The sequence below is a fragment of the Hyla sarda genome, chromosome 2, assembly GCF_029499605.1.
Source record: "Hyla sarda isolate aHylSar1 chromosome 2, aHylSar1.hap1, whole genome shotgun sequence".
NCBI lineage: Eukaryota > Metazoa > Chordata > Amphibia > Anura > Hylidae > Hyla > Hyla sarda.
In genome coordinates, this window is record NC_079190.1 from 260048005 (window position 1) to 260063747 (window position 15743).

General features: G+C 40.3%; 1 protein-coding gene across 4 annotated transcripts in view; it reads right to left on the reverse strand.

Annotated features, from left to right (window-relative positions):
- The window catches only part of STPG1 (sperm tail PG-rich repeat containing 1), a 102415-nt gene that overhangs the window by 23479 nt on the left and 63193 nt on the right, over positions 1-15743 (reverse strand). For all 4 annotated transcript variants that reach the window (XM_056557053.1, XM_056557054.1, XM_056557051.1 and 1 more), the window contains one exon: positions 13175-13365. In XM_056557053.1, coding sequence (XP_056413028.1) covers positions 13175-13365 — 191 coding nt within the window. The remainder of the gene's footprint in view (positions 1-13174; positions 13366-15743) is intronic.

Sequence of the window (15743 nt, forward strand, 5' to 3'; positions counted from 1 at the left end):
CTCAAGGGGTCTAGTTTCCAAAATGGTATGCCATGTGGGGGTTATTTTGCTGTCCTGGCACCATAGGGGCTTCCTAAATGTGACATGCCCCCCGACCAAAATTTGCTCTCCAAAAGCCAAATATGACTCCTTCTCTTCTGAGCATTGTAGTTCGCCCGTAGTGCACTTCAGGTCCACTTATGGGGTACCTTCATACTCAGAAGAGATGGGGTTACAAATTTTGGGGGGTATTTTCTACTATTAACCCTTGCAAAAATTTGAAATTTGGGGGGAAACACACATTTTAGTGAAAAAAAAAATATATTTTTTTACATATGCAAAAGTCGTGAAACACCTGTGGGGTATTAAGGTTCACTTTACCCCTTGTTACGTTCCCCAAGGGGTCTAGTTTCTAAAATGGTATGCCATGTGGGGATTTTTTGCTGTTCTGGTACCATAGGGGCTTCCTAAATGCAACATGCCCCCCAAAAACCATTTCAGAAAAACGTACTCTCCAAAATCCCCTTGTCGCTCCTTCCCTTCTGAGCCCTCTACTGCGCCCGCCGAACAATTTACATAGACATATGAGGTATGTGCTTACTCGAGAGAAATTGGGCTACAAATATAAGTATAAATTTTCTCCTTTTAACCCTTGTATAAATTCAAAAATTGGGTCTACAAGAACATGCAAGTGTAAAAAATGAAGATTGTGAATTTTCTCCTTCACTTTGCTGCTATTCCTGTGAAACACCTAAAGGGTTAAAACGCTGACTGAATGTCATTTTAAATACTTTGGGGGGTGCAGTTTTTATAATGGGGTCATTTTTGGGGTATTTCTAATATGAAGACCCTTCAAATCCACTTCAAACCTGAACTGGTTCCTGACATATTGTATTTGTGAATAAAAAATTTTTTAATTTGGAATATCCATTTTCCTTACAAGCAGAGAGCTTCAAAGTTAGAAAAATGCAAAATTTTCAATTTTTTCATCAAATTTTTGAATTTTTCACTAAGAAACGATGCAAGTTACCACAAAATTTTACCAATAACATAAAGTAGAATATGTCACGAAAAAACTATCTCGGAATCAGAATGATAGGTCAAAGCATCCCAGAGTTATTAATGTTTAAAATGACAGTGGTCAGATGTGCAAAAAACGCTCTGGTCCTAAGGTGTAAAATGGCCTGGTCCTTAAGGGGTTAAAGCTCTCTGCTTGTAAGGGGAAAATAGACATTCCAAATAAATTATATATTGATTCACAAATACAATATGTCTACTTTATATTTTCATCATAAAGTTGACATGTTTGTACTTTTGGAAGACATCAGAGAGCTTCAAAGTTCAGCAGCAATTTTTCTCAAAATTTTCAAAATCTGAATTTTTCAGGGACTAGTTCAGGTTTGAAGTGGATTTGAAGGGTCTTCATATTAGAAATACCCCACAAATGACCCCATTATAAAAAACTGCACCCCTTAAAGTATTCAAAATGATATTCAGTAAGTGTTTTAACCCTTTAAGTGTTTCACAGGAATAGTAGCAAAGTGAAGGAGAAAATTCAAAATCTTCATTTTTTACACTCGCATGTTCTTGTAGACCCAGTAATTGAATTTTTACAAGTGGTAATAGGAGAAAAAGCCTCCAAACATGTGTAACCCAATTTCTCTCGAGTAAGGAAATACCTCATATGTGTATGTCAAGTGTTTGGCGGGCGCAGTGGGATTTTGCTGAAATGGTTTTTGGGGGGCATGTCGCATTTAGGAAGCCCCTATGGTGCCAGAACAGCAGAAAACCCCATACCATTTTGGAAACTACACCCCTCAAGGCACGTAACAAGGTGTCCAGTGAGCCTTAACACCCCACAGTTGTTTGACGACTTTTTGTTAAAGTCGGATGTGTAAACGAAAAAAAAAAAATTTCACTAAAGTGGGTAAGTGGACTTTTGCGACGGTCCCTTTCTGTTTCCCCGTTCGGCCCAGCCTATTGTGGGTGGGCAGAATGGGGAAACCGAAAGTTAACCCCCCCACTCCCGATCTGCTATTCGTCGTCGCTATTGGACGAGTTGAGCACGTTTCCTTAACCGGTGGGTGCCGGTTGCCATGAGCGACCAAGACCCACGGTTAATGCCGGACATCACCGACTGGGCCGATGCCCAGCATTGACCGTATGGACGCATTGATCAAAGCCGATCGCGGCGTCTAAAATGCGGGGTTAACGGTGCCGGTTAGCCCAGGGCTCAAAATTGCAGGTCCCCATGAGCTGAGTGGATGGGGGGGGGGGGGGGGGGTCCTTACTTGCCTCCTTGCCATCCGATTGATGCTCTGGCCAGCTATGGCAGGCTAAAGCAGCAGAGCACTGATAACACTGATTATGCAAGTTCTTTAGGAACTGTCCAGAGTAGGAGCAAATCCCCATAGCACACCTATCCTGCTCTGGACAGTTCCTGAAATGGACAGAGGTGTCAGAAGAGAGCACTGTGGTCAGGCAGAAAGGAAATTCAAAAAGGAAAAGAGCTTCCTGTGGAGCACACAGCAGCTGATAAGTATTGGAAGGATTAAGATTTTTAAATAACATTATGGCATCAGTTGATTTAAAAAAAAAAAAATAGTTTTCCAGCGGAGTACCCCTTTAACCCCTTAAGGACCCTTGACGTACGCGTACGTCATGACAACCTGGTACTTAAGGACCCATGACATACGCGTACGCCATGGAGAATTCTGGCTCCTGCCGCTTGCCTGGCGGGGATCGGACCAGGATGCCTGCTGAAATCGTTCAGCAGGCATCCCGTGCAAATGATCCCCCCATCAGACCCCCCCATGTCAGCGATCGCGGCAAATCGCAAGTGAATTCACACTTGCGTTTTGCGCGATTCAGAGTCATTACGGGTCTATAGTGACCCGGAATATAAGGGGGATCGCAGTTGTCTAAGACACCCACGATCCCCCTGAAGGGATAGGAGTGAGGTGGCAGGGGTGCCACCCCTCCTATCCCTGCAATTGGTGGTCTAGACGTGACCACCAATAGCAGATCGGGGGCGGGGGGGGTTAACTTTCGTTTTCCCCGTCCTGCCCACCCACAATAGGCGGGGCAGGACGGGGAAAAGACGGGGACCAGCGCCGAAGATCCACTTATCGATCCGGGCGGGCGATGGAGGCTGTGGGTGACGGAGATCGGCAGGCGGCGATGACGTGCGGCTGGATCCGACGGGAGCTAGTGAGTTGCCTAGCAACAGCTGGAGGGCTACAGTTTGAGACCACTATATAGTGGTCTCTAAACTGTATCCCTCCAGATCTTGCAAAACTACAACTCCTAGCATGCCCAAACAACTGTTTGCTGTCAGGGCATGCTGGAATTTGTAGTTTTGCAACAGCTGGAGGACCACAGTTTGGAGATCACTTTGCAGTGTTCTCTAAAACTGTAGCCCTCCAGATGTTGCAAAACTGCAAATCCCAGCATGTCCAAACAGCAAACAGCTGTCTCAGCCTGCTGGGAGTTGTAGTTGCGTACCTCCAGCTATTGCATAACTACATCTCCCAGCATGCCCTTCGGCGATCAGTACATGCTGGGAGTTTTGCAACAGCTGGAGGCACACTGGTTGGAAAATACTGAGTTAGGTAACAGAACCTAACTGAAGGTTTTCCAACCAGCATGCACGGTCTGTCAGTACATGCTGGGAGTTGTAGTTTTGAAACAGCTGGAGGTTTGCTCCCCCATGTGAACGTACAGGGTACATTCACACGGGCAGGCTTACAGTAAGTTTCCTGCTTCAAGTTTGGGCTGCGGCAAATTTTTCACCGCAACGCAAACTCCTAGCGGGAAACTCACCGTAACACGCCAGTGCGAATGTACTCTAAAAACACTACACTACACTAACACAAAATAAAGAGTAAAGCACTACACATACACCCCCTTATTCTGTCCCCCCCCCCCCCCCCCCACAAATAAAAATGAAAAACGTATTTATGGCAGTGTTTCCAAAACGGAACCGCCAGCTGTTGCAAAAAAACAACTCCCAGCATTTCCGGACAGCCACTGACTGTCCAGGCATGCTGGGAATTTAGCAACAGCTGGAGGCACCCTGTTTGGGAATCACTGGCGTAGAATACCCCTATGTCACTCCCCTATGCAATCCCTAACTTAGTCCTCAAATGCGCATTGCGCTCTCTCACTTCGGAGCCCTGTCGAATTTCAAGGAAACAGATTAGGGCCACATATGGGGTATTTCCGTACTCGGGAGAAATTGCACTACAAATTTTGGGGGGCTTTTTCTCCCTTTTACCCCTTATGAAAAGGAAAAGTTGGGGTCTACACCAGCTTGTTAGTGTAAAAATTTTTTAAAAATTTACACTAACATGCTGGTGTTGCCCCATACTTTTTATTTTCACAAGCGTTAAAAGGAAAAAAAAGACCCCCAAAATTTGAAACGCAATTTCTCCTGAGTACAGAAACACCCCATATGTGGGTGTAAAATGATCTGTGAGCGCACAACAAGTCTCAGGAGTGAGAGCGCACCATGTACATTTGAGGCCTAAATTGGTGATTTGCACAGGGGTGGCTGATTTTACAGCGGTTCTGACATAAAGGCAAAAAAATAAAAACCCACATGTGACCCCATTTTGGAAACTACACCCCTCACGTAATGTAATAAATGGTACAGTGAGCATTTATGCCCCACAGGTGTCTGGCAGATTTTTGGAACAGTGGTCCGTGAAAATGAAAAATTTTATTTTTCATTTGCACAGCCCACTGTTCCAAAGATCTGTCAAATGCCAGTGGGGTGTAAATACTCACTGCATCCCTTATTAAATTCTGTGAGGGGTGTAGTTTCCAAAATAGGGTCACATGTGGGGGGGTCCACTGTTCTGGCACCACGGGGGGCTTTGTAAACGCACATGGCCCCTGACTTCCATTCCAAAAAATTTTTCCCCAAAAGCTCAATGGCGCTCCTTCTCTTCTGAGCATTGTAGTGCGCCAGCAGAGCACTTAACGTCCACACATGGGGTATTTCCTTACTCAGAAGAGATGGGGTTTCAAATTTTGGGGGGAATTTTGTCCTATTACCCCTTGTAAAAATTTTACATTTGAGGGAAAACTAGCATTTTAGTGAAAAAAAAAAATTATTTACACATCCAACTTTCACGAAAAGTCGTCAAACACCTGTGGGATGTTAAGGCTCACTGGACCCCTTGTTACGTGCCTTGAGGGGTGTAGTTTCCAAAATAGTATGCCATGTGTTTTTTTTGCAGTTCTGGCACCATAGGGGCTTCCGAAATGTGACATGCCCCCAAAAAACATTTCAGAAAAACTCACTCTCCAAAATCCCACTGTTGCTCCTTCCCTTTTGAGCCCTCTACTGCGCCCGCCAAACACTTGACATACACATATGAGGTATTTTCTTACTCGAGAGAAATTGGGTTACACATATTAGGAAGATTTCTCTCCTTTTACCCCTTGTAAAAATTCAATAACTGGGTCTACAAGAACATGCCAGTGTAAAAAATGAAGATTTGGAATTTTCTCCTTCAATTTGCTGCTATTCCTGTGAAACACCTAAAGGGTTAACAAACCTTTTGAATGTCATTTTGAATACTTTGAGAGTGCAGTTTTTATAATGGGGTCATTTGTGGGGTATTTCTAATAAGAAGGCCCTTCAAATCCACTTCAAAACAGAACTGGTCCCTGAAAAATTTCGATTTTAAAAATGTTGTGAAAAATTGGAAAATTGCTGCTATACCTTGAAGCCCTCTGATGTCTTCCAAAAGTAAAAACATGTCAACTTTATGATGGAAACATAAAGTAGACATATTGTATATGTGAATCAATATATAATTTATTTGGAATATTCATTTTCCTTATAAGCATAGAGTTTCAAAGTAAAAAAAAATGCAAACATTTTCAATTTTTTCATCAAATTTTGGATTTTTTCACCAAGAAATGATGCAAGAATCGACAAAATTTTACCACTAACATAAAGTAGAATATGTCACGAAAAAATCTCGGAATCAGAATGAAAGGTAAAAGCATCCCAGAGTTATTAATGTTTAAAGTGACAGTGATCAGATGTGCAAAAAATGGCCGTATCCTACAAAGAAAATTGGCTGGGTCCTTAATGGGTTAAGGTCAAAATGGGCTGAGTCCTTAAGGGGTTAAGCAAATGGCAGTCCTTTTCAAACAAAACGTGTTATTTTCACTCATATCATAGTGTATCAACCAAACAGAAGCAAATCGGTGAAAAAAAGCTACTTTCCTGGACTGCAACACAACATTAAAGGGGTATCCCAGGCCAAAACTTTTTTTTATATATCAACTGGCTCCGGAAAGTTAAACAGATTTGTAAATTACTTCTATTAAATAATCTTGATCTTTTCAATAGTTATTAGCTTCTGAAGTTGAGTTGCTGTTTTCTGTCTAACTGCTTTCTGATGACTCACATCCTGGGAGCTGTCCAGCTCCTATGGGGATATTCTCCCATCATGCACAGCTCCCGGGACGTGACATCATCATTGAGCAGTTAGACAGAAAACTTCAGAAACTAATAACTATTGGAAGGATTAAGATTTTTTAATAGAAGTAATTTACAAATCTGTTTAACTTTCCAGAGCCAGTTGATATATATAAAAAAAAAAGTTTTTGCCTGGAATACCCCTTTAAGGATGCTGTTTGCTATATAAAATCACAAATCATCCTCTCTTGTGTTTGTTGTCATAATTAAAATACTACAACCCAAAAAAAACAATGTAAGGGTTTGTTCAAGAATAGAAAAACAGAGCTAATTTCTTTCAAAAATGCTCAGTCTGTCTCCAGGTTGGGTGTGGTTCTGCAGCTCAGTTCCATTGAAGTAAATGGAACCAACTTGTAATATCACAAACAACCTAAGGACAAATGTGGAGCTGTTTTTGAAATAATTTAGCTCTGTTTTTCTGTTCCTGGATAACCCCTTTACCATCTTGTCAGAAACCTAATGCACTTCACCTCACATAAATAACCACACTGATAGCAGATAATGTAAGTGAGCAGCAATGCATACAGTATACTATGCATTGCCAATCAGAGAGCACCCAGCAAATGTACAGTTAGTGATGTCGCGAACATAAAATTTTCGGTCCGCGAACGCAAACTTCCGCAAAAGTTCGCAAACCGGGCGAACCGCCATTGACTTCAATGAGCAGGCGAATTTTAAAACCCATAGGGACTCTTTCTGGCCACAATAGTAATTTAAAAGTTGTTTCAAGGGGAATAACACCTGGACTGTGGCGTGCCGGAGTGGGATCCATGGCAAAACTCCCATGGAAAATTACATAGTTGATGCAGAGTCTGGTTTTAATCCATAAAGGGCATAAATCACCTAACATTCCTAAATGGTTTGGAATAACGTGCTTTAGCCTCCTTTTGGCAGCACATAGTTAGATCCCCCCCTTTAGACAGCACATAGATTCCCCCATATTAGGCAGCACATAGTTAGAGCCTCCCTTTAGGCAGCACATAGTTAGATCCCCCTTTAGGTTTCACAGAGTTAGATCCCCCTTTAGGCAGCACATAGATTCCCCCATGTTAGGCAGCACATAGTTAGAGCTCCCCTTTAGGCAGCACGACTGGTTTTATTTAACAGCCAAAAAAGGTATTTTTTGGTTAAATTTGCACAAGTGTCACACCAAATGTGATTTGCCCTAGGGTGACACAATTTGCCCTGCAGGCAAAAAAACCCTGGCAACGGTGACGTGAACTGACAGTGACGACTGGTTTTATTTAACAGCCAAAAAAGGTATTTTTTTTTCAATTTGCACAACTGTCACACCTAATGTGATTTGCACTAGGGTGACACAATTTGCCCTGCAGGCAAAAAAACTGGCAACTGTGACGTGAACTGACAGTGACTGGTTTTAAAAGTTTTTTTTTTTCTATTTGCACAACTGTCACGCCAAATGTGATTTGCACTAGTGTGACAATGAGCAAAAAAGCTTGCCAGCGGAGTTCCCCTTTTAAGCAGTGGTCCCCAACCAGGGTGCCTCCAGCTGTTGCAAAACACACGGACTGATATCTTTCAGCCCTTTGAATACTGTAGTAGTTAGTTGCTTGAAGGAACTTAAGTTTGATTCTGGAGTACCCCTTTTAACCAGCGGTTCCCTCCCAACCAGGGTGCCTCCAGCTGTTGCAAGACACACGGACTGATATCTTTCAGCCCTAAAAAGGGCTTTTTTGGGTGCTGTCCTTAAAGCAGATGTTACACTAGTGCTTTAGAAGTAAACTGGACCCTGAATACACCACCTAGCAGCAACCTAGCTATCGCTTTTCCTATACAGCAGGAGCAGCTTCTCTGACCCTCCACTTCCTAAGCCTGCAGAATGCCGAATGAAGGTAAAATGGTGTCCGTGCAAGAGGTAGGAGGGTCTGGAAGGGAGGGACTGCTGCTGCTGCTGATTGGCTGTAATGTGTCTGCTGACTCTGACTCACAGGGTCAAAGTTTACTGCAATGTTAAAGTATAGGGGGCGGATCGAACTTCACATATGTTCGCCCATCGATGCGAACGCGAACATGCTAAATTAGCTGGGAACTGTTTGCCGGCGAACAATTCGCGACATCTCTATGTACAGTACAGTAAGCTGACTGGAAGGGGTATGCATTCCAAATATAAATATAATACACACTTGGCATTCATATACAGGTGAATTAGTGGATTTTTATTATGACAGTCCTTTAGATAAAACTTGACATTTCGGTCCTTCCCGGACCTTATACTAAAAATTAAAATTACAAAACATCAGAAATCATGACATGGATGTCAAGGTAAGTCTGTGTATATATAGTTATACGTAGAAAAAAATAAAAAAAATAAAAAAAAAAAATATATATATATATATATATATATAAAATAAAGATAGTAAAATACATAGTACAATGTATAATACAAATATATACATTCACTCTTAGAGGTAAATAACAAAGGATAGAGGTAAGTAGCTCATAGATAGATGTAAAACCATAAATCTCATAGGGGTATATATTAATCAGCGATATATAACTCTCATAGGGGTATATGACATAGAGCAATATTAATCAGCGATATATAACTCTCATAGGGGTATATGACATAGAGCAATATTAATCAGCGATATATAACTCTCATAGGGCCTACGATACGCAACATGATGATCAAATATCACAAGCATAACATCATATCAGTTGGTATTCCAAAAGGGGGTAAATATATCAATAAGCAAGTTACATGTGTTAATGAATAGATTACAAATAATGATCCAGAGGAACTCATAGACTGGTTGAGGACCTTATGCGTCATAGATGCCAAACAAGCTGAGATGCAAGTTGTCCAGGAACTAAACTAGAAACGTACAAGGTGACAATAAAGTATATGTATCTTTCTCCAATGGAGCAACTTACCAGGACTGGTGCGGAGGGGAGATACGAGAGAAAAACGTCCAGGCGCCGTGCTGGGTAATAGCATGTGCAGTGACCGAAGCCACTAGAGCGGTCCGACCGGAAGTGGAAGTAGCGTGGCCATGAGCCCGGCCAAAGCTGAGAACGAGGATGATGTGACGTCACCTGCGCTGCGCTCTGAATGTAGGAGTTGGGGGATGTGAGTCACTGGAACGCATATGCGTTCCAAAGCTCCGGAGTGCCGTCCTGGACCCATAGAGAAAGAACAGAAGGAAATAAAGAATGGGACAGTGAAACAAAGAATAGTAGAGTCACAAATAAAGAGGAATTCAAAGAAATAAATGCATATAATGAGAGAGAAAACTAGAACAATAATAGCAAAGCATAGGAATAGTAAAATGGTGTACTACAGAATGGAAAGAGCAGAAGGTTAAGAGAGTATATAATAGAATACATACAATAGATAGTATGAATACATGAGAAGGGTAATGTCAGAAATGGAAATTGGGCATATAGAATAGAAATAGGTTAGGTGAAAAAAGTGTGATAAATAGGGATCAATAGAGAAATCAATAGAAGTGGGAGCAAAATTAAATAGGAATATAAATAGGAGTATAAAAATATTTAAAAAAAGGGATTGATAAAGAAGTCAATAGAAATGGGAGAAAAAAAATATTATAAATAGAAATGTTAGAATATAATGGAAAATGGAAGGTCAGTGGTGATGAGATACTATAAATTAGATCAGAGGGCTGGGAGAAAATAGAAAGGTGGAGCACGGTAGGGAGAAGAACCAACTAAAGTGGCTGAAATACAGAACAGAGGAGTAGAAAAGATAAAAAAATAGGGCTAAATGGACCAACTAAATGGGTGTAAAAGATACAGATAGGAAGAAGAGTGTCTTCCGTCAATCCTGGTATTAGGTGGCCTATATGAAAAAAAGTGTCCCTCAAAATACGCCATATAAGTGTTTGCATATGGGGGCGCCACATTGGACCCCATGGCTTTCCCTTGCGTATGAGTCTGTAAGTACTTACAGACGCAAGGGACAGCCATGAGGTCCAATGTAGGCCCCCATATGCAAACACTTATATGGCGTATTTTGAGGAATACTTTGTATACACTAATGAGCTATTCATACATCATGCTACAGTCTGGAAAAGATACATAGACAATGTGTTCTGCATATGGGAGGGCCCATTGGACTCCTTACTCACCTTCCATAACCAATTAAACTCCATCTGGCCCGAGCTACAATTTACAATCCACTATAGCCCAGAGTCAACTTCGTAGACACTACAGTTCAGATTGATTCATCCGGTTCTCTACATACAGACCTCTACACAAAATCCACGGATCTGAATAATCTTTTACACTTCTCAAGTTTTCATCCTCCAGCCACATTACGTTCATTACCAATCTCCCAATTTGAGTCAATTAAAACAAAAGACAGACAGCGCTCCATAGTGTGATACCGTTGTTGCATAAAGGATAACTCAGGTGGATATCGCGCTTACTGCAATGGGTTACACTCCACCAAGTGCAACAATGGATCAAAGCTTAGAATAAAGATATGGTGTCAGCAGCCACGTCTCGTTAGGTATAGCAAACAGTAGAATTCCAAGGTTTGGATGGATACAAGGGCGCTCAACGACCAGGTAGTAAGACAAAAAACGTTATTCACCCATAATGCAACGTGTTTCACAGCACAGCTGCTTCATCAGGCCTGATGAAGCAGCTGTGCTGTGAAACACGTTGCATTATGGCTGAATAAATGTTTTTTGTCTTACTACCTGGACGTTGAGCGCCCTTGTATCCTGTCCACGCCTTCGAGTTCTACTGTTTGCTATACCTAACGAGACGTGGCTGCTGACACCATATCTTTATTCTAAGCTTTGATCCATTGTTGCACTTGGTGGAGTGTAACCCATTGCAGTAAGCGCGATATCCACCTGAGGTCTCAATAGAGAATATGAAATTTTACAATTATGCTTATGATACATCATTGATTTTCTAACTATACTTTTTTTCATATAGGCCACCTAATACCAGGATTGATGGAGGACACTCTTCTTCCTATCTGCATCCTTTATACCCATTTAGTTGGTTCATTTATCCCTATTTTTTTTAATCTTTTCTACTCCTCTGTTCTGTATTTCACCCGCTTTAGTCGGTTCTTCTCCCTACCGTGCTCCACCTTTCTATTTTCCCCCACCCCTCTGATCTAATTTATACTATCTCATCACCATTGACCTTCCATTTTCCGATATATTGTTATATTTCTATTATATTCCTAATATTTTTTTCTCCCATTTCTATTGACTTCTCTGTCGATCCCTTTTTTTATATTCTTATACTATATTTATATTTCAATTTAATTTTGCTCCCACTTCTACTGATTTCTCTATTGATCCCTATTTATCCCCCTTTTTTCACCTAACCTATTTCTATCCTATATTCCCAATTTCCATTTCTGACATTACCCTTCTCATGTATTCGTACTATCTATTGTATTTATTCTATCATATACTCTCTTAACCTTCTGCTCTTTCCATTCTGTAGTACACCATTTCATTCTACTATTCCTATGCTTTGCTATTATTGTTCTAGTTTTCTCTCTCATTATATGCGTTTATTTATTTGCATTCCTCCCTCGACTCCTACATTCAGAGCGCAGGTGACGTCACATCAGCCTCGTTCTCAGCTCCGGCCGGGCTCATGGCCCAGGTACTTCCACTTCCGCTCGGACCGCTGTAGTGGCTTTGGTAACTGCACATGCTATTACCCAGCACGGCGCTTGGCCGTTTTTCTCTCATATCTCCCCTTCACACCAGTCCTGGTAAGTTGCTCCATTGGAGAAAGATACATATACTTTATTGTTACCTTGAACGTTTCTAGTTTAGTTCCTTGACAACTTGCCTCTCAGCTTGTTTGGCATCTATGACGCATAGGGTCCTCAACCAGTCTATGAGTTCCTCTGGATCATTATTTGTAATCTATTCATTAACACATGTAACTTGCTTATTGACATATCTACCCCCTTTTGGAATACCAACTGATATGATGTTATGCTTGTGATACTTGATCATCATGTTGCGTATCGCAACCCCTATGAGAGTTATATATCACTGATTAATATTGTTCTATGTCATATACCCCTATGAGATTTATGGTTTTACATCTATCTATGAGCTAATTACCTCTATCCTTTGTTGCTTACCTCTAAGAGTGAATGTATATATTTATATTATACCTTGTACTATGTATATTACTATCTTTATTATGTATATGTATTTTCTACGTATCACTATATATACACAGACTTACCTTGACATCCATGTTGTGATTTCTAATATTTTGTCATTTTTTTTTTTTAATAATTCTGAGGAAGTTTTATAATTCTGAGGAAACGGCAAATTTTATGTAAAGGACTGTCATAATAAAAATCCACTAATTCACCTGCATATAAGTGCCAAGTGTGTATTATATTTTTAACGTGGATTGGGATTCCTACTTGGGCACCATAACAGAGGGAATGCCATATTTACTATATGCATCCCAAAATCATTGAAGGTTGCAAGGGCTGCAGTGCACTGGCAAGCTACCCAAGCAAGAACAAGTTGGTGAGTGATACATCTGTAGCCATATAAATAGATCCTAGACTTCAGCTCAAATTTTTATTAACAGGAAATCCCCATGTTTGATGCAGCAATAATGCTAAATAAAAAGGGTAAAGGAAAAGTTCCAAAAGGTGAAATTTTGCTCTGGGCATTTAGCACACAGATACATTTGATTGCTACTAACCTGGTCCTGGAACATCTGCTGCAAAGACATCTCCTGCCCAACGACTTGTGTTTGACACAAATACAGCACTGGAAATGTAATGTTTGGGTGGTCCTTCAAAATCCACAAGGTCATAGTGTCCTGGGCCTGGGACAGGTGGTGTCTTGGGAACTGGAACTGCAGGAGCTGAGAAACACAGGAAATGTTTCTTCCTAAAAGTCCAAAATATCTTAAATTACAATCTAATACATAACAAAAACAAAATAAAAACAAATAAAAACAAATGTAACGTATAACAAAAACAAAATAAAAACAAATGTAACGTATGTATTTCAAATTCCAGAAAAGAACATTATTCTAAAGACCAACCTTTAACAAACAGATAAAGGTATTCTGAGAATGGAGTAAATACACCTCAGAAAAGCATACCTTAAAGAAGAAGTATCATGGAAAAAAAACTATCCCCAACCAAATGATATGGGATCAGTTTTAGATAATGGGGCGATCTTCACAGCGGCGCATCACGACCCCGCCCGAAGCGGGGGCTGCCACACCCCCTCTATATAACTCTATGGGAGAGCAAAAGATTGCCGAATGGCTCTCCCATAGAGCTATATGCTATAGAGCTGGTAAGGGAATCTAACACTAGAGACAATAAGGGAGAATTAACATGGCAGTACCACATATCATGATGACATGATGAAGAGTGCCAGTTTGCTTTTTTATATTCATCATGGGGGAAGGGGGGAAATTGAGAGAAAAAATGTATTGCAATGTTGATACTTAAAGGGTACCCTCGTGGAAAACTTTTTTTTTATTAACTGGTGCCAGAAAGTTAAACAGATTTGTAAATTACTTCTATTAAAAAATCCTAATCCTTCATGACCACAGTGCTCTCTGCTGACATCTCTGTCCATTTTAAGAACTTTCCAGAGTAGGAGAAAATCCCCATACCAAACATATGTTGCTCAGGAGAGTTCCTAAAATGGACCGAGATGTCAGCAGAGAGCACTGTGGTCATGATGTCAGCAGAGAGTTCTGTGTTCCAAAAAGAAAATAATTTCCCCTGCAGTAAACCGATCCTAAAAAGTACTGGAAAGATTAAGATTTTTTAATAGAAGTAATTTTCTATTCTGTTTACCTTTCTGGGACAAGTTGATTTAAAAAAAAAAGTTTTCCACGGAGGTACCCCTTTAATCCTTACACTAATTTATATAGTCCTATACCAAAAGTCAACAGAGACCTTGAGATAAATGTTATTACGTACATTTTCTTTAGCAACATCATAAATTAGCAATGTAATAAATAATTACATAAGTATTGTTATTAATAATATAATTATTATTATTTTTATTATTATTATTGCCTTTTAAGCTTAAGTGAGTAATAGTAATATTTGTATATATAGAAATTAACTCTTATTAGAAGAATGAAGTATGCCTAGAGGCCTGTAAAATAAAGAATGCAAGATGAAGGAAAATGCACTTTAGGTAAAAAATAGCTAAGACTAAAATACAGAACATAACTGGAATATATGACAAATACTGTACTCTAGGTCACTTATCTACTGTTGTAGTCAACAGACAGGGCACTTTTAGATTGAACTCTGTGTAGAACAATTAAGTACTTGCCTAAGGAGTTCATACTTGGTTCTTCAGAAAAAAAGCAGTCATGTCAGTTATTGTAGCTGGAACTAATAAATAAGATACACAAATGTTGATCGCCACTGTACAGTATGTTACCTAAAACTGACATGTTCAGCAGAGGGAATTAGCTCAAAGGGAAAAGGGAACTCCATGTTATTTGTGACTGCTGTTGTCTTGTGATGACCACCCCCTCACTTCCCCTGCAGCCATACATTTGCCCTGCAATGCCCACTGCCAATTATACTGGATCATTATCCATGGTAATTTTCCCATGTGAATTCATCAGGCTGCTGTTAAATAAAAACAAATATGATTATCGTTGGCATAATTATTAAAATGCCACTCATAGCAACAGCCACTAACAGCATTGCTTTCTAGAACATAGCTGTTGCAGAAGCTGTTGCTAGGCAGCAATGACCTTCTTCAAAAACAATGCCAGCAGGGGGCACTATCCCGATGAAAATCACCATCAGATACTCCATGCTTTTTTAGATCATTCTATTTGTAGGTGGTCTGATGCCATTACATTAAGAAAAGTCTCCCTGTCATTAAAAAAATACATTGACATGTCGCAGGACACCTAGAAACTAATGAAATGGTAGCTTGGGACTTGACTGATATTGCATCATTTTTCTTACTCAATATTTGAAATAGCTATTTACTGTATGTTTGATGCATGTATTGCAATGTCAATGCTATTTTGTTCCCTACCATCCTTTTTTTACTGAGTGGGTTAGTTCCAATAGACCCAAACAAAGGTCAGGGACAAAATTTATGGGTCTTAAAGGAAACCAATCAGCAGATTTTAGCATGTATAATGCTTGACAATGTGTTATATATGCTAAAATCGTTATCCTCACTATCCCCGGGGAATGTTTTCGCCCCCAGGGATGGTGAACATATTAAGTTGTAAAGTATCCTGGCCGTCCCGCAAGTAGTACCCT